At 40.9% G+C, this 20,027-nt stretch overlaps 1 protein-coding gene across 1 annotated transcript in view; it reads right to left on the bottom strand.

The window, feature by feature from the left end:
* The window catches only part of syt7b (synaptotagmin VIIb), an 89,312-nt gene that overhangs the window by 29,024 nt on the left and 40,261 nt on the right, over positions 1 to 20,027 (bottom strand). Inside the window, exons 2-5 of the mRNA XM_062392987.1 lie at positions 15,850 to 15,953; positions 8,730 to 8,809; positions 7,170 to 7,304; positions 3,459 to 3,650 (exon numbers count right to left, since the gene is read on the bottom strand). Coding sequence (XP_062248971.1) covers positions 3,459 to 3,650; positions 7,170 to 7,304; positions 8,730 to 8,809; positions 15,850 to 15,953 — 511 coding nt within the window. The remainder of the gene's footprint in view (positions 1 to 3,458; positions 3,651 to 7,169; positions 7,305 to 8,729; positions 8,810 to 15,849; positions 15,954 to 20,027) is intronic.

Raw genomic sequence — 20,027 nt, 5'->3', positions numbered from 1 at the left:
CTTGTGAGTAGAGGTACGTTTTCAAAACTTGTTTTGGCAGCGCCGCAGGCCCAGCACATGATTGGTAATTTGATATAAAAATAAGGTACCTGTGGGGATTTCAGTTAAACGCTATGGTGGTCAGGTGACAGGTGGGTTTGCAGTGTTTGTTTTTTAAGAAGCTGCAGAGAAGAAAGGGGGGGTGGGGGGGGGGGTCTAACACACTGTCATTGAATTAAAATGCATAAAGCCAATTACAACAATTAATATTTGTACGATTAGGTGTAATAGGGCTGTTTGCAAGTCTTTAAATGGCAATCATTTTACATTTGAAATACATATATTTTTTCTGGGATTTAACTTAAAGTCCATATTATGTAGTTTGAAGTTTACCTAAAAACAAAAAATGATAAGTGTAAGATACAGTATCTATGACAATGCTGTCATAAGTATACAAAAGCTTTCTTCACCTGCTGGATTAGTCCTCTGGTGAAATCTCTTGAGACTTGTGAGCCATGAGCTCTGGTGAGGTGAAATCATATATATAGACGTGTAGCAACATAATACAAAGAACCGGAATATGGAGTCAGGTGTTAATTTAAAGGATAAATAAAAGGTCTGTTGACTCACACATACATTACACATACACACAAATACGTTACCGTAACTGACATCATAATAAATTCAATACATCTGGCTGGACTCATGGTGGCATGCAGCCAGACATCTGGGAGCCACTTCATGTCCTGATACATTTTGCCAGTCTGTTCCGTGTCATAAATTTGGCAAAGAATTAACGAGTTTAAAAAATGTCCTCGATGGCTGCATCTACATGCGTTTTCAGGTACTTCATCTACTGTTGTCTGTTTCTACTGTCTGCACAGCACTGGGACCAGTCATTCAGTCATGTGCCCCGAGCATGAGCTATATTTATATTCGGTTGCCTATGACTGATTAAGAGGCTATGTTCATATTTCTTCTTGCTTGAAAGTCAATTAAAATGACAATAAAACCTTGAATGATTTCATAATTAGGGAAAATTGAGAGAGAGAGAGAGAGAGAGGGAGAGAGAGAGAGGGAGCGAGGGAGAGAGAGAGAGAGAGGGAGAGAGAGAGAGAGAGAGATAGAAGAGAGTGAAGACAGAGAGGGGAAGAAGTAAATGGCCCAAAATAGAAACCAATTCCAGAGGAGAAATGGAAATTCAGGCAGATTTGAAAAGAGAGAGTGACAGGAGTGAAGAATAATAAAACAGGAGAACTAAAAATTAAGTTTAAGTGTTTATATTCCACTGAATCTCTATAAATAAAGCACATATTGTTAAAAAAACAACACACTGCATCGTTTCCTCAAAATGAAAACTCATTCATTCTCTATGTGTGGGAGCAGTTTATAAGGTGTACACTCCAATCAACAAGAATCTGTTTTGATCCGAACGAGGTCACAGCCTTATAAATACAAAGTTGGTTATAACCATGAATGAACACTGGAGTGACTTTGACTGCGAGCCTCAGGCTAAACTTTTTAATCAATCTATTCAGCTGTATTCTGTTCTGACTTTAACGAATGAACAGTTTATGAATTATGGTACAACAGGCTGATTATCTGGGCCTCAATTTACATACAGTGAGAACATGTATTCATTAGCCTCCCAAAAACATGAAGCTCTCAGCGGCTAAGAATTTGTTTTGGCTTTTCCACTTCTAACACCTATGGGACAGGTTGTATTTGAATAAAGAGCATTTATTGAGTTGATGGTAGCTATTGGGCTTTCACTGTGGTGAGGTGCTGTTCCAATCAGCTTGTGTGATCCCTGTCCTGGGATCAGTTTTCATGATAAGAACTGGTCTAAACTCTTAGGGTTACATCTACATCTGTGTGTGCTACACTAAACTGCTGATTCTGTCAGCTCGACTATAATCACTGCAATTTCCTTTGTGAAAACACTTGACACTTTCACCTTTTCAGGGCGACAACAAATTATTCAAATTACAGAGGCTGAGTGCTGACCATTACTCATTAGTATTGCACTCTGTGTTACACCAAGGACGAAGGGGTCACAAATAGATATTGTCATTTGGGTTAATTGGTATAAAAAACATCACACGATCAAGTTTTAATCTACCTGCATAATGAAAATTAAGGGTCTTCAAAAAGCAGAGGTTCTCAAAGTGGTTCCTTCAGGGGATTTGATTCAAAAGAGGAAAAAATATATTTTAACTGTAATTACCTACATAGGTTACACACTGTCAGAATGTTTGACTATTTTCGGTTCTGAATTTCATGCACGTCCTGTAACAAAACGTCTAAAAGCAAACGTCTTGTCACAGTTGGTCACAAAGGGAGACTGAGCCTTTGCTCTTCAGAACCCAACACTTTCAAATTCTCTGCCCACTGAACTTTTTTTGAAACCTTTTGAACGTTTTATTTATTTTGACGGCTTTGTTGCTTATGTAGTCAGTTTCCTTTGAGTCAACCAGCTTCACTGGTTTAAATTAGTTTTTCTTCTCGGTGTTAAGTTCCTTTTCTAACAGTGCTCAGAAAACTGCTATATAAATTAAAATGTATTATTACTACTATTACTATTACTATAACTAATACTAATACTATAACTATCACTATTACTATTACTCTTACTATTACTATTATTATTATTATTATTATTATTATTATTATTATTATTATTATTATTATTATTGTTATGAATGGTGGCACATATTATAGTCTGTATCTGTTAAGAGGTCCTTGACACGTAAAATTAATTTAATCTTGGTTATGTCACATAATGTTTATTATCATTCATTGTTGTTTACACTACCAGCTGATCTCCTTGAATATCATAAAGAAAAAGAAAGCAAGTCTTTGTGATTTGCTACCTGCAGTGAGATGGGCTGTTGTCTGAGCTAATTCCTAAAACAAAGCACCGCCTCAGCTGTTTCCAGATGTTGGTACAAAGCGAGCTTTTATTACACTGCATCCAGCCGTGTTGCAGGGAAGTCTGTCTTAGGCATCACCGGCCTAATAAAGATTCTCTCCTGCTGTTTATGCAACAACCCACTCGGAGATTAAAAGCGGTTACTTCAGATGAATAAACAAGCTATTTTTTTGAAGATGTTCTGTGAGCATCTGTTTCTTTTGAAAGTCTCACAACTGCCACATCCTTGAGTAAATTGCAGCTTGCGGAGGAACATTGTCTGGATTCACTTTGCCGGAGACTTTCCTGACATCAGCTGGCGAATATTTGGCAGCTGACATAAAAGTGTTATTTGTGTATGAGCGAGGGAGTCAAGAGACTTCAAGGGTTACTTATGCATCACAGGTAGTCTCTGCAGACTTCAGCCCTTTTTTAGAGTATCTTCGTCTGAACGTGTCCAAACAACTGAAGCTCCATGTTTTAAGAGCAACATGCAACAGTACCACTCATGGTTGTTGTGCCCACTGTAGCCCCTCATGCGTGCCCACTGTCACCATGCGCCACTCACTTGCCAAACCGCAGGCCTCCGGCATGCATGTGGCTCTGGATCGTCTGCCAGCGCCCGGCCTTGCTGCCCCCCGTCACCATGCTTCGAAGGCTGTCACTGCGACTGGGCCCCGCCCCAGAGCAAGCACCCCCACTGTCGCTGGCCCCCAGTGAGGGTCCAGCACCGCCCTGCCCACCCTTATCCGAGGCCCCACTGGGAGGAACGGTGGGGTGGATCGTAGACAAAGAAACACGGGAAGGACAGACAAGAAGAGAGAACCAAGAGAGGACACGAAGAAGAGAGAGAGAGAGAGAGAGAGGAAGAGACGAGAGACAGACGTACAGACGTACAGAACCGGAGAGCAAAAGAATCATTAGTAAAGTTCTTCAAACTGGTGAGAAAGACACTTGAGGGAAACATAGCCAGGCCACAAGTGTCCAGCAGAAAACAACAACTTGTGGGAATAGTTCCTGGTCAGTCAGACAGTCAGTGAAATAAGAAGTGAAAAGTTTGGAGACTGAGACAAAACTACATTTTCCAAAGTACAACAGTCAAGACTTCAAAAACCAATGAAGACCTAGAGATGACTTAAGACAGAACGTCGACTTCAGTACAGGGACCTTCCACTGAGTGAGGACAAATCACACAACAAACAGCTGCACACCAGGACAACGGCTTCAACAACAATTAGACAGGAAACGTGGGCTGACAGTAAAATGAATGATTTCTGATTGAGATATTTCCTGACTATGTGGCCCACTGTCGTACAACTCTGACGAATGATTATTGAGTATCCTAATACTCTGCTTTGCTTCTTTGGATTAAATGATTTAGTTTGATTCTAATTGTTTTTCTATCTATTGTCAAAAGCATTTCCTCCCCTCATGTAAAACACTTCCAATTCCCTCTTAGTTAGAAAGGTGATAAACATTAAAAAAGCTCTCTTATCTGCTATCACAGACATCAGGAATGCTGCTATCATCTGCCTATTAAATGCCATTTAGATAACATGTCAAAAGTATAATGCAACACAATCACAACAATCGTTGCTGCTCGCTGATTTTTTACAATAGTTTCAGCGCCACTGCACAGATGGAGAGTAATCGATCTCTCTGTGGTTCTGAAAGAGTTGAGTAAGATGTAATTGGAGAGGATACGACTGAGCAGGTTCACGAAATGCCTCAGTGACGTGTGAGATGCATCCAGGTGATGGATCAGAGGCTGATATGAAACAGACATTTTACCATTGTGACACCTAATTGCAGCACTGTACCCAAAGGACAGCTCGCAATATTTTTTTGGAGCAGGGCTCAGTGGACTAGACTCGGGGGGGCTATCAGGCAGCCTCAAAGTGCTTACACGAACATGAGGGACGGTGGGAATAGCGATAAAGAATGAGCGGAAAACAATGAGTGAGTGGAGGAAGAGGTGACAGGAATAATAACACAGAGCGACTGGACATTCACATTAAAAACTGTGACATAAAGAGAGACAGACACCTCTCCATCGAAGGAACAGTTGGACCACAGACTGCAAATAATGATGGAGGACGTCTTTCCACTTCTGACCACTGCATGGAAGTGAAGCCAAAATATCCCGGAGTTGGGTGCTGCCCTCTTTGGGTGGTGATGTCATTTGGAGCCAGTGTCTGCCCAGTAGTGATCGTGGAGTGGAGCAACGTTGTCAAGGTCCCACTTGACCAATGGCGAGTCAGTCTCAGCTGTCAATCATGATTTTAACTAATCAAATACCTAATTAAAATCAATCTTTTTGGAAATATGACCACTTAAACACATCGCTGTGATAAACACTGCCTATAGGATAGACACCATTTTGGGAAACCTTATTTAACGTGTACTTTGATCTTTTTTACTTTACTCAATGTCCCTTCCACTTACAAGGAGAAGATGGGGTTCATGACCTTTATGCAGCTAGCCACCAGGGGGCCATTGTGATGTTTTGGCCTCACTTTTTGGGAGCAGTCATTTAGCGCATTTGTCTGTAAGTTGGACAACCAATAGGAAATATGGAGAGTTGGATGAGAGGATTGACACCAGTATCACGGCTGACTGTTAAATATAAAGAGAAAGCCAGGTGCTGCTTAGCGTAGCTTAGCATACTGACTGGAAACGTATCACAACAAATATTTAAAGGTAATGAAATCCACCAAGCAACCCTTCTTAAACTCACCCAACAGCAAGTGGAATGTTGTTTTCTTGCCCAGGTGTAGTATCTTTCTTGTGTTTTTATAGTTGTTTTACAAATTAAACAAATATTAGATATATGGTGTCAATCAGTGAGTGTAAGGCATAGACTCTCTATAAAGATGGAGGGCAAAATTAAAGCCAAAGCGTCTCGATCCCCATCTGATAACTTGCTGCACTAAAGGTCATTAACCCTGCCTCACCCATGTTAGTAGATGGGACATAGATCAAACAAAATAATTTGTAATTTGATGTCATGAAAACAAAGTGAATCTTCATCATCGACAGGACAGACTGGCTCACGATTGATCTAGCAAATGTATCAGTGGCACTTGCACGGCTCGACCCCTCCATTGTTACTGCGCAGACGATGGCTGCATTCATTCCTGAATAGTGGGAGAAAGTGGAGACGTCTCATCCCTCCTATATACAGTCTGTGGCTCAGAGGTGTGAGGAGGCAGATGTTGACCCTTCTGGACCGATCCAGCCGGGCTGTTTCCCTGTTTCCAGTCTTTATTGTAAACTAAGCACATCAGAATATTCTATGAAACATACTGTATGGGACTGGTGTTGATCTTCTCATGTAACTCTCCACCAGTAAACCACTGCCATACACAAACCACACAAACATATATGAAACAATCAGAAAAACCAACATCAGTCAAACCTGTGTGGAAACCTTAATGACTTATGTACGTGAATGTTCAAGTGGAGTCTGCTACAATAACCCTGAGGAGCAAATGTGAATATTTGGAGTTGAGAGGCAGTGTTGTGGGGGGGGGGGGGGGGGGGTTAGGGTCTCCATGGTAACACCCCATGGGCTGCAGGTGAGAGGTAAGAGGGTGTGATGAGGCAAAGCAGGGCTGCAGGGAACCGAGCAATCAAACTTTTGCATACATTGTTTTGCAACGTGTGCAGCTTCAAAATAACATAACAATGAATAATAATAATATGTTAATTTCCTCATGTATTTTTTCCTTTTTCAGGTTTTACTCTAACATCCAGGTAGCATTTTACCAAAAGGAGGCGTCATTTCAATTCTCTGTGTAATCTTCTCTCCTGATTTAAAGCCTGATTTGTGTTTTCAGTCTGGACGTGTGAAGTCATTGTGTATGCCTTTTGTTAGACACATCTCTATCAGGTGCTGCATGGCCAGCAGTGCATACTAAACACCCCCTCGCTGAGGACATGCCTGACTGCAAAAACATGAGGATTACCAGGGATGAGAGGAGACTTCTGTAAAAAAGACGTGTGGCCAGAAAGTGTAAGGAAATTCGTTTTTCTGCCTCCTTATGGATTAATAAATGTGACCTTTCCACTGATCAGAGAGGTGTGTTGATAAATCGTTACCAAGTATTTCTGTGGTATAATTCAGGTACAGCAATGGCCAATTACACCTCTTTTAGCAAGCAGAAATCCTTTACCTTGCTAATAATGTCCAATTTCACGATGTCTTTAAGACGAGCCCCAGTTCACTACAGCCCTGCCCTGCTGGAGGGGTCCCTTACCAGCCATGAGTGAGACTCACTTGGGTGTGAGGCGAGGGTCTCCGTACGGGGCATAGGGAGACATGTTTAAGAGGAACTCCTTGGGCGGGTAGGAGCTCCATCTCTGTTGCACATTGCTGCTGTCATTGTTATTCCAAAAGTCTCTGTCTAGATCACTGTAGCCGGAGAGACAGAGACAGAGGTGAGACGGGTACAAAGCAGCAGACGATCAAAGACAGTTCTAAGAGCTGAGGGACAGGAAAGAGAGGAACCAGCATAAAAAAGAACAACGTTAGTACATTTGCTCATAAATGTCAAAGTCAGAAATAAATAATTGATAAATAAAGGAAAAGTAATAATTTCAATGTCAGTATAGTTGTGTTGTTCAATGGTGCAGCAGCGTTGACACTGAATTATTTAGTTCATAAGAAATTTGTTGGAAAGAGTATAAAACTCCAGGTACGGCAGTAAAAGTACCCAAACACTTACCGTCAAAGTTTTGTAGAAAACCATTAGTAATTCAATAGAGTTTTATTTTAAATACAGATACAACCACAAATACATATAATATAATATAATACGTAATTTTGTATTTTTACATTGAGCTCAATCTAGTTTAACATTCAAGACTATTAAACTATTGAATATTATATGTTATATATATATATATATATTATTAATTTACAGATTAGAACTTAATGTTATCTTGTTTTTTATTATTATTATTGTTATTTGCTATTTTTTATAACATTTACAGGGAACATTCAATACTACAAAATTTAAGATTTAGTAAAAAAAATGGAACGATGGTAATTGACACATTCAAAAACATGACAGCATTAATATTGGTTCTTGATAAAGCATCCATTAAACACAGCATTTTTTTGATCATGCTGTATAGGGTGATATAAAACAGAGGAGAAAGAAAAGTCATCAGTAAACAAACAACATTGGACATGAACAATATGTGATATAAGAACAAATGACGCAAAACAAATCGTTAGCTGGGTCATTCAATGCCCCCCCACTCTTCACTTGGTAACAAGAGTGACATAAAATCAAGGTTCCCCGAATATTACACAGTCCATAGCAATAAAACATGGTAACTAATAAACAAGAGTGAAAACCATCAAAGAGAGCAGCACTGCTCAAGTTGACGTTTACTCTTTTGGGGAATATTCTGAATTTCAATATTTCTTGTTTACGAGTATAAGCATATGACTTCTGTATTAATTTAAAGTTTATGTTTTTCCGTTTTGTCTGTGTATCCCGGATTGATCTTGATTTGATTTTGTCACTTTAATGTTTATGTAAGATATGTCAGTGAACCCAACATCTGATTTATATAAAACAGAATATATAAGTGATGTTTTCTTCACTGTGCTGTTGATAAGTTTTCAGATTAAACACTTTTAATAAATGAGAAATATCACATAGAACCAAGTCTCGAGGGCATCATTGCAGGATGGACATTTCAGACCGAGTAGGAATCTGCAAGATTAGTTTTCTGATCAGGGATGGCTGTTAAAATCCGATACTAATATCCCCACATCAAGGAACATTTCCATACGCTACCATCTACATCCCTTCTTGACACCTACTTGATGGCTTTATTTTCCCCTCGACCTCGCACAGACTCTGGAGAGCTCGCCGCCTCCACCCAGGGCTTATTCCTCTTCCCCTGCAACGAGACAAGAGGGAGACAGACAGTGATGGAGAGGGGGAGAAGGATCTAAAATTCGTGTCTTGATCGCTGTTTACGAAAAGCGGGTTTGCAACTGAAGTGCTCATTATGGAGGCTTTAGAACGCCGTCAGGTTTCCAGCATGTGTCGTAAAATATGATGAATGAGGGGAGAGCAAAAAATTGGTTTGATGCCAGGACGGCAGCCGGCTTGGAGACGTGACGAGGGACCACTTAACCGCAATGAGATGCAAAAACACACTCTCCTATGCATGACACAGGCACAAACATATCTTTGCACACAAACAGGTGGAGCCCATTGACAAACACAAAGCACAGGAAGCTTTACATCCGATTCCAAACAGCACTTTAACAAATGCAAAAATTCAAAATGAGTAAAAACTGAACATTTATAAAAACCTAAGGAGCTGCACATCCTGGTTTATCACACATGCACAGACTGTATTTATAGCTGTGTGTTAAAGGTTTATGGCACGGTACAGAGTGTATGCACATAACCACTGTGCTGCTGAACACGCTGAAGCTGATGTGCTTCTCAGAAAGAAATCAAACATACAAATGGTATCATAAAGAGACGGCAGGAACAGTGTTTGGAGAGCAGGGGCTGTCTTCTCCTGAAAGGTTCCTGAGCCGTTCAGAGATCGTTGATAGAGCAGATCCAGTAAAAAAAAAAAAGCTTTCTATCTCAAATCATAAAAAAAGTGCAAGATGAAAATGCAGTTAAATGAAGGAGAACCTGGTGTGATCATGTATATTCCTCTGGTGTGTCGGTGTTGTCATCAGTGTGTGAAATCAGATGCAGAACTATAAATCAAAATGGTGCGGGTGTCTGCGGGCAGGACCGCCTGTAAACGCTGGTGTGAAGTATCAATCCAGTTTAAAGTGACGGGAACCACGAAAGCTCCGAATGGGCACAAATTGAAAACAGGTATTTTGGCAGGGAAAATGTATGGATGTAAAAACAGAGTACAGCTGATGTCCATTCCTTTTACTATTTACTTTTGTTGAACCCTATTGAACTGTTGAGGCTGATAACGCTGAGCTCTTTCCAGTTGAGTCACATGGACTCTTTACTCATATATAATGGTTTCTGACCGCGACCTAACAACAACGAGATGAAGAGTCGTAAAATTCGTGAATGTTATGTGAAATACCTTGTTTGCGTTTCAGTTTTTTTCTCATAAAGCATTTTTTGTACATAGTTTTCAATACATCATAGAGATATATACAATTACCCTGTTAAATTACATATATGAAAGAAAAATAAAAGAACATCAAATAATTCATTAAATAAGTCTTGTTTGCAGATGTAGTTTTGGTGTACTGGCTACTTTGTCCCAATCTTCATTATCCAACCCGGACCTCCATGCGAACTGACCGACTGAATTATAAAGCACCTTTTATACACAGAGGAAGATTCAACACGGACGTTGAAAAACAACAATGAGACAGATCAAAAGAAAACAATTAAAAATCTGAAAGCACAGTTTTCAGATTTAGAGCAAAATAAAAGGTTAAATATAGTTGAATTAGAGATTAAATAAGGTAAAGAAAATAAAAGGGAAAAACCTGTAACAAATTGTAAAAATAAATTGTGTAAGAAAACTAATAATAGAAAGAATTGTAGAACAATAAAATACAAATATGATGAAATACAAAGCTCATAAAATATCTAAGCTAAAGGCAATTGTGAAGTTTCCACCTAGTTTTAATAATGGAGCCTTCCTGACATCAACAGGCAGTTGGTTCCCGCTCTGTGTTGTACAGGGACTCAAAGCTGCTTCTCCAGGTTCAGATTAGATCTCGGGGGTCTCACAGGGTTAAGTTGGAACACTATGTTTGTTGTGGGAGCAGCTTCCCTCAGAGATTTACAAATGAGCAGTAAAGTCAGTCCTGTGGCAGCAAGTGTAGAGATTTAAAATCCTTGTCTCTTTAATATTGGTTAAAGCTCTTGCAGTTGAATTTTGGATGAGTTGTAAGTGCCTGATTGTTTTTTCTATTGATTTTATACATTTTATCTTCTTCTGAATTTCAAAGTAGAGCTGTGCACAGTGGATTAACTAGTGATGTAAAGTGCCTGCTCCCGACCTGAGGACTTGGTTATCATGTGCCGTGCACTCATGGAGGAGTCGTGTATTTTTCCCCGAGTGTGGACGGGTGAACAGGTTTGCTGATGCTGCACTGTTGATACTAGAATCCCTGATTTCCTGAGCGTTACACTGACAAGCTACTTCAACCCTCTGCTGGAGAAGAGCAGCTACTCTGTCCACCCACCGGGAGGTTTCTCTTTAGAAAAACATTGCATTAAAGATGTTTGTGCTGAGCCAGACACAAGAGATGTGACATGATAAATAACAAACATAGATGCATCAGAAATACAGTTGGTTGCTTCTACAACTTCTCCAAACTTCAGTTCTCGGGATTTCCTGCTCTGTGTAAAATGCTTGAAGGGAAAATAAACGATAATCATTAAAAAGCTCATGTTTCTTTTTACATGTCAGACGAGAGGATGTCTTCTTAGTTGTGAAAGATGCAGTGACATTTTACACTCTATGATGAATGTGTTATTTGCACTGAGTCAATGATTTGAAGCAGCCTGCAGCCCGGAGCTGAACGTCTATCTGAATACAGATTTAGTGTCCTGCAGACAGGTGACCTCTTTACGCATCCTGCTGTATGTCTAATGCATCCACAATACACTCTATAATTTATCACGCCACATCTCGTTTGTCCAGCTCGACACAAACCTTTTCAATACAGAGCAAAGCTGGCGGCTCGGGCGTGATCTTATATTACGCCACCACACTGTTGACACACACACACACACACACAAACTGTGCAGTGCATACACAGAGGACAGAATAATATTTGATTTTGTGGATCAGAGAAGGATGGATTTCTAGCAGTAGAGAATATGCTATCAAGTGCAGCTCATCTATCATTAAACAGATGATAAAATCTTCAGGAGGCTGGCGAAGGAGAGGGCGGAGAAGGTACAATGTTGAGAGAGTGTGGGAGGATGCGAGAAACCGACGAGCGGAGGAGCGAGGGGACGGGGATAACAGGAGCAACTGAGTATGACGACAAAGTGGAGAGGCGAGTACACAAACTAAGACGGGAGGAGGTTTGAAACCGACTCCAGGATAGCGACGACGGTGAGGCTTTGCAGAGGAAGTTAAAGACGCCACATGAGATGCTGCAGATGTCAGGGAAGCATAGGAGGGCTCCCCGTACCGAGCGAGGTAGTCCCGCTTTCCCCTGGAGCCTCCTCACACATGGATGTTCAGCAGCGCCTACCTCCCCTGCCTGTCAGTCGGCCTCTGTGGCTGTTTTCTGTTCTCACACTCCCCCCCCCCCCCCCCCCACACACACACACACTTCCCTCGTCGACAAGTATAAAACAACAAATCGACACAAACAAGTCTCTTGTTTCATGGAAGCAGCTGGTTTCATACCAAGCTCCACCGTAAAGCGTTAGCTTTATCAAAGACTCCTTTGCTCTTGTTACTTTCTCAATTTTCTTGCAATGATCCTCAAGATTGCCTTTTTTCATTTGTTTGTGCGTCTCTAGAAACACTGTCTCTTAATATTTGTATTTTCCTCCTTTCTTTATACTTTTTTGGACAAATGGAGCGACGCCTGCGAGCTCGTCCAGGCAGCCAAGCTCGAGCTGCGCTGCTCCAGTCATGTGACTTGCCTCTCACTCTCCGCAACTGTCTCTAATACACACCCACCCTATCAGGTGGTCTGTTTAAGCAGAGAGAAATTTCCCATCATCCCCTTTGCCCGCACTAATGCTGCAGTATTGCTGCCAGTTGCTTCAGCCCCTCCACCAGCCCAGCCCCCACCTGAAGGCTCCGACGGGGGGAGGGGGTGTCTACAAGTATTTTCTCATCACTCCCATAATTCCTGTGTAATCATATGGGGGGGGGGGGGGGGGGGTGATTAAGTTGGAGCCTAGACGCCAAACACTAAACCTGTTCTACTGCTGCAGTAACAGTGAACTCGAGTTGTCTGCCTGTTGTTGAATAAATTTGTCTCTGATTCTTATTTAAAACCCCATAACAATACTTTTCTCTAGAATAGCTTATACACACACAAAAAGGGGGTTATTTACTAAAGCTGAAGCAACAAGTCGATGAATTGTTTAATTGATTGGCTAAAAACCTATTGACACTTAAATGATAAATTGATTCCTTTTTTTAATAGCAAAAAGGCCAAATATTTGCTTCTCTAGTGAGTGAAATGGTCACGTTTTCCCCCGTATGATTAGAAATTAGTTTTGTGCTGTTAATCAGACAAATCAAACAATTTGGAAATGCTCCCTGATGTCCTGGGAAACTGTGATGGATGTCTTTCACTGTCTTTCACAACCACAACAAATTCACAGGGAAAAATAATCAACAGATTTATATGCGATGAAAATAATCACTAGTTATTATTACCTACTTTTTCATCCTCTAACAATGACATAGTTTCTATCTTAGTTTATCTGTTGGGGTTTATTATTTAACCTGACAAAGAAAAGATAATGAAATGCACAATAGAGAAGGAGAAGAACTGTGAAGGGGAATCCACGGTGTCGGCAGAGAAGGAGAGGGACAACTCTGGATGAAGAAATTAGTGACGTTCCGGACACTGAGATAAAGTGACAGAGGGACAAATACACAAAAAGTTGTACAAACAACAAAGACATGCATATGAAATGAATTTATTATTCAGGCTCAGTGGGTTTTCTTTTTTATCCCAAAGCAAATATCAATGAATCTATTTTCCATTTGAACTACTTAACATACTTAACTAATCTAGTATAATATTGTAAATAGTACCGTATCGAGAAAATTATGTAATTTGGTTGTTTTTTTCCGGTGAAAATCCTGCTTCCATCAAACTGGTTCCTGGTCGGATTCCTCCCTTCTGAGAGAAGACTGGTTGATCTGGTCAAGTGTGAGGTTGTTTACAGACATAATCTTAAAGGCACCAATGTCGGAGTCTCCCCAGATTGTGTGAGGAACAAGCAGCAGTTTGGGTGAGTGAGCTGAAACCTGTAATGAAAGCCAGCTCACCTGGAAGCATCACAAGCCGTATGCGGTGTCCTCACACATGGCTGCCTGCAGCGTAAATAAGACTGTTTGTTCCCATGCCAGGTGCAAAACAGAAGAGGACGACAAACTTGCAGTATTGTGGCAACAGTGTGAGTGCTTGTTTAATTTGTCCTGTTGTTTGTGCACAACACTACACAAGCCAGAACAACAGGCAGACGATTCTGGTGGATATGCCTCCACGTTTGGTTTTATTCTGAAATTACGTCGGATCATACGAGTTCCTGCATCTCGACTGGAACCTGTAGTGTCATGTCTTTTTAAATCTGCAGCAGAAAAATAGACGGATAGATAGACAGACAGACAGACAGACAGACAGACAGACAGACAGACAGACAGACAGACAGACAGACAGACAGACAGACAGACAGGCAGACAGACAGGCAGACAGACAGGCAGACAGACAGGCAGGCAGACAGACAGACAGACAGACAGACAGACAGACAGACAGACAGACAGACAGACAGACAGACAGACAGACAGACAGGCAGACAGACAGGCAGACAGACAGGCAGACTGAATGACTGACTGACTGACAGACAGGGATGAGGGAACAGGACAAAGGAGAGGCAGGGAGGCAGGAAAGGAGGGCGAATGGTACAAATGCCACCGGATCAGAATGTATAGGAGGAATTACAGTTTCTCCAGCTGGAGCCAGTGGCTCTGAGTGATGCTCATTAGCATATGAATCATTAGCATGGCGCTGGAGGCAAGAAGCCATGATGCACAGAGCCATGTTTACAGAGAGCATGAAGGTCTCTGATCATGTTTACCGTCACGGCCAAACATACTGACTCTCTGCGGCTCCGGTTGCAGAGAGCGCCAGAGAGCAACACATCATTCAGCAGTAACAACCACACGGAGCAAGAACTCAGTGTGTACCAGGAAGTCAAGGTCACGGTGTGATCATCAGAAAACTGACCGCACATGGGTGATTTATCTTTAATGTTGTGGTGTCATTCAGAAGCAGGTAGAACATGAAGATATATGTGTTTTCATCAGAGCCTTTTCCTCATCACAGAGCTGAGGATTAAATCACAACATTCTATACCAGCTCAATGTGTCTGTAGCTACAAGTAACAAAATCTTTAAAGTTAAGAAACTATTTCAAATCCCCCTTATCCCAATTTATACTGTATTTTATATCTGAAGTGTTCTGTTCATCATTTAATGTCTAAGAGTTTAGATAGTTGTGTTTAATGAATATTGGGTTTTAAGAAGATGCCTTTGGTATTTGTTACTATTATTCTTATTTTGTATTTATGACATAGTTAATGTCTTGATTAATCAATTAATCAAGGATGACTATTGTATAAAGAAAAAAAGGGATAATTTCATGACGCACGAAGTGACTCAAAATCTGAACAGTTTTTTAGTATCAATCCAAAACCCATTATATCAGCACTAATATTAAATCAAATCAAACGTCGTCAGTCACAAACAAAAAAGAAATGGTAAAATACATTGGAAACTGTGTAAAGAAGACAATCTGTCCCAAGAAAACAATAACTTGATGATCATTAATTATTATGAGATATTCAGTTAAATCGTTTTTACATGTTATTATATCAAACAAGAGCATTTTAATGTACTTAAATGAATGACAACATAAAAAAATTTGACATTCAGCTAAAATCTTATATTTCAACCTGATATATAACAACTTGACAGTAAGTGATTTATTCATTTTATGCTAATTTTGGTTTAGTCAACCAACAAAGAAAATGATTAACTTTTCATCGACTGTGGCGATATCACTCCTGATGGAAACTGCCTGATCCTCTTGCATCTACTGGTTTAAGTGCTTGGCAGCAAGCTGGTCTCAGAGCAGCTGTGCTGAAAGGTTGAAACGTGTCTGTTGTCAGTTCAGCTGAGCTGACTGTGGGAGTGTGTGAGAAATAAGCCCAAGAACTTACCAGTTTACGTTGACACCAGGTGCAGACGCCACAGAGAGCAACCAGCCAAACGGCACATACGACAAACGCAACAGACACCAGGAAAACACTGAGAGACACTGAGCCTGAGGGAGAGAGACAGAGACAGAGAGACAGAGACACATAGAGAGGAGGGTATTAGTGCAGTTAACATTTACCCTCATGGGATTTGAACTCAAGGTCACTGTTGCAACTCCCATTCAAAGCAAATACAAAGGTTTATTCAGGAACAAATGCTTGAATGAGCTTCCTTCTTTCTTTCCTCCCTTCCTCCATTCATCTGTGTAATCTGGCATCTGTCACCAGTAAGAGAAAACCAAACTGAGGGGAAAAGACAAAGCAGCAGACATTTCTTCATACTCCCTCATGTTCCCTGCATGTGTCAATAGGGGATGCACGCATGTCAGGAAGAGATAATATCACGGGGCCAGAAGCCGTGCAATTACCAGCATCCGCTTTCCTTCTCCTATCTTGTAAATCCTTTCAGCAACTTTGTTCTCATGTTTACGGATGAGAACTTCTTCCAGAGTCGTCTAGTCCTCATCTCTCTGTCTTTCAATTACTGCCTCTCATTCAGATGTCAGCCCCCTTGTCTGCCAAGAAATTCAAAACGCAGCGGCATGCTGGGAAAACAGCACCGACAAACAATGAGCTCATAACTTCCACATGCCTGTCCTCGCAGAAACATCTTTCTCTGCCTGAAAATGTATCCGACAGCATTTTCTTTCTTTTCATCCCGACCTGTGGACCTTCAACATTTATATTTGTTAGGGACAATAAATAGACGACGTTGATTAGTTGAATTAACTTAATCATCCCCGTCCACCCTCTTCCCTCATGTTTTTTAATCTCCTCCTCCCCCACAGATGTTAAATGCACCTTTTAAACCAAGTTTTCCAGACACTTAATCTCTGTCACCACTGTTTTCCACATGTCTTCTGGAGGTAATTTAAAGTTATTACAATCAGTCCTCATACAAAGACTTCTAGACGGGACCAGGGGGGAAATTGGCCCCAGGTCAAATCTGATTGGCCCACTTACACTCACCTACTTTTTTTCTTACAAATATATACAATAATGTATATTGTATATACAGAGCTAACAGTAAACGAACAGTAAATGTGCACCTTCCTGAATCAGGACCTCCTAAATCTGAGCTCATAATAAAGATTATGGTACCACTCATTCTGTGAATATTAGGAGATGGGATAGAGGGCGATATTAAGGGTGAATCATAATAAATAAACAATGTAAACTGCAAGGCTGACTGACACAACCTAACATCGACTCTATCCTTGTGCTTTCCCCAGAGTCCCAATTATCAAAGACTCTGTTTCTTTTTCCCAGACAGCCTCGTCCAAACATAATGCAGGTTTAATGAGGTATCTGATTTTAAATAGTCAAATATCAGGTGTATGTCAGAATATGTTAGTAATATCGCTCTCGGCATTTAATTCTTCCCACGTCCTCTTGCTCTGGGTGTGCTGCGGTAGCATCACTTCCAGATGTGTTTAAGTGGTGAACAGATAAATGGTCTGAGTCTCATTAGTGTTTCCTTGTGCATTTAGAGCAATGTGTACAGAATAACAGAAAGCAGAGTCTGTTGAAGCAGCTGAAGAAGCTTTAATGGTTTCCAGCTGGAAAGAAGATTGACTCCTTTCAGACCTTTAAGAGTTGCCCCACCTTTGTCTGTGGACACACTTTCACCAGGTAGAGTGTTATCAGCAGGAAGCTTCATGATTTCACTCACTAATCCAATACAAATACAAAGATATTGCAAGAAAAAGCCTGTGATTCTGTTTCTCAATAGAATCTCTATATTTGCCTTTTTATGTATCATTGTTGCTGGTGGATTCAACTTCCTGGATAGAAACCAGTATGTGCACATTTCTTCAACGGGTGCGCACAATATCACCGACTGTCATCTTTATTGTCAAAAGAAGATATGAGGAATCACATCAGTGCACCGTTAGCCTGGTTTGATCTGTGTTTGATCTTCTGTGGCATATCTGACAAATTATCATAATTTGAAAGGGAAATCTTGGACCTGCATCATTAACAACTCCAGAAACAAAATACTACATCTTTGTAAGTTTAATAAAGAGAACGTTTTAGGAGGTAGTGGGAGCTTATCTTCAAGTCTGTTTTGTTCCAAGCTGTATATGTCTGCAGAAAACATTGTTATTAGAATGGCCTGGCCCATACTGTGATCAGATTTCAGTTGTACAGCAAAGATCTGCCCAACGGTTTAAGACTAAGTAATGTTCAGCTGCCTCGTGCAAAGCTATAAACAACCTCGTCCTTTTTTTAGGAGAAATGTGTACAAGACACTGAAACCTTACTTCTCTGGACCTGGGAATCATCAGTTTGTTCCTCAGCCATCCATTTGCATATTGAGATGTAATCACAGTGTGGAACAGAAATAATGAGAATTAATACCAGGTGTAAAGATGTTATTATCCAGATAATATATCCATCAACAGATTGCATCGCAATACCGGGTGGAGTCGGCATCCTGTGGTTAACAATATTATTCCAGTTCAGCAGTTTTCTTTCCCCTCTCAGCCACTGACACCACTGTGAGAGGTGTTCAGTTCAGCACCACGGAGAGCTCCCATCCCCGCTGGTCATTCGCTCCCATGTTAAAGTGACGTCTGTCTGGAGCTCAGCAGCAAGTCTGTTGTCCAGTTTCAACATTCAGCTTTTGTAATGAACACTGCACAAGTGGTGAATCTGTGAATCGTTATCAGTCAGAAATGTCCTCGCTGAAAATCCACCCAAAGACTAACACATCTGCTCTCTCTGGAACATATATCCTGTCACAGAGAAGGAGGCAAACAGCCCTGCAGGAGCCTCATCATTCTTTCGGCGTGCGATTACAGAGGGACAGAACATTGCTTTGTGGTTCAGCTCTCATTTTAAAATGATGTTTGGACCCAGCACTCGTATTACCTCAGCTGCTGGGCCTGTTTGATCCCAATTTACTCACCTGAGGAGAATATCTTTGCCAGATGAAGCAGAAGATGAGCTCACACACTCTAAAATCCACCACCCCACTGGGAGAGAACTCCAACACTGTTTGAGGCTCTGGAGCCTGCAAGTGAGCACTCGTCAGCAGCAGGCAGCCTCCACAGTCGTACTGTACGACATATTGGTTGATATAGGAGGGATTTTCAACTCATACGACTAATATACATCTTGATACAGTCTCTGTAACGTGGGAAATTCACAACAAGGAGCCTGAAGGAAACTCTGTACGCAAATGATGATGGTGTGATATAATTAAAAGCTGTAAAAAAGCTTGTAAGAGAACCTTGGGCTGTGATTGTTTGTCAAATGAATGAGCTTTAGCTAAAAACATCAAAGTAAAGCTCATTTGCATTGATACAAACTTACAGGTGTGTATTTCATGACTTTTCCTCACTAATCCGTCCTTGAACTGAACGTCAGCTCTGACTTTGATGGTGCTGCTCGTCTTACCCTCGAAGACACAATCACGTCGTGTGGATTTGCCGTCTTTGAAAAGTGCATGCAATGCTGGTGTAATGTCGTAGCGTCAGGTCATTGAAGGTTTAATGAATGTGGATTAGCTCCAGATGCAGCACCTACTGTGCAGTGTTTGGTGTCACACTGGGCGCCCCCCCATGGCTCAAAGTATAAACAAGAGACGATGCAGTATGGCTGCTGTCGCTCAGACGCTTCCCTCCGTCTTTGTGCCGCCTTCTCTCCATGTAATTGGGAGTGACTGCATTGATACACACTCATCATTCATTGTTATTGTTATCACATATTCATTATTGGTCATTAAACATAAAGCAAAGATTGTTTCATATTACAGGAGGGCGAGTGTAGCTTCATTCTTAATATCCCTTTTGTTAATTGTTATTCTTGTCAGCCACCTTCCTTTACCTGCAGGGGCCCTGTCAACACAACATTATGTAGATTCATCTGGTAATTATACTAGTTATGCTCATCTGAAAAAATAGCTCATCTGTCTGTATATAATCAAACATAAATCAAACTTAAATGAGCATATGTCAGTGTGATGATAACTAAATAAACTGATAATTTTTGTGCAATCCATGTCCCTTCCACTAACATGGAGGAGGAAGGGTTTATGGTGTAGCTAACCACCGAGGGGTGATCCAGAGGGTTGGGCT

This window comes from Platichthys flesus, chromosome 1 (assembly GCF_949316205.1).
Source record: "Platichthys flesus chromosome 1, fPlaFle2.1, whole genome shotgun sequence".
In the NCBI taxonomy this organism is placed as follows: Eukaryota; Metazoa; Chordata; class Actinopteri; order Pleuronectiformes; family Pleuronectidae; genus Platichthys; species Platichthys flesus.
Note: the sequence above shows the minus strand (reverse complement) of the source record. Positions and strands in the feature narration are given on the sequence as shown.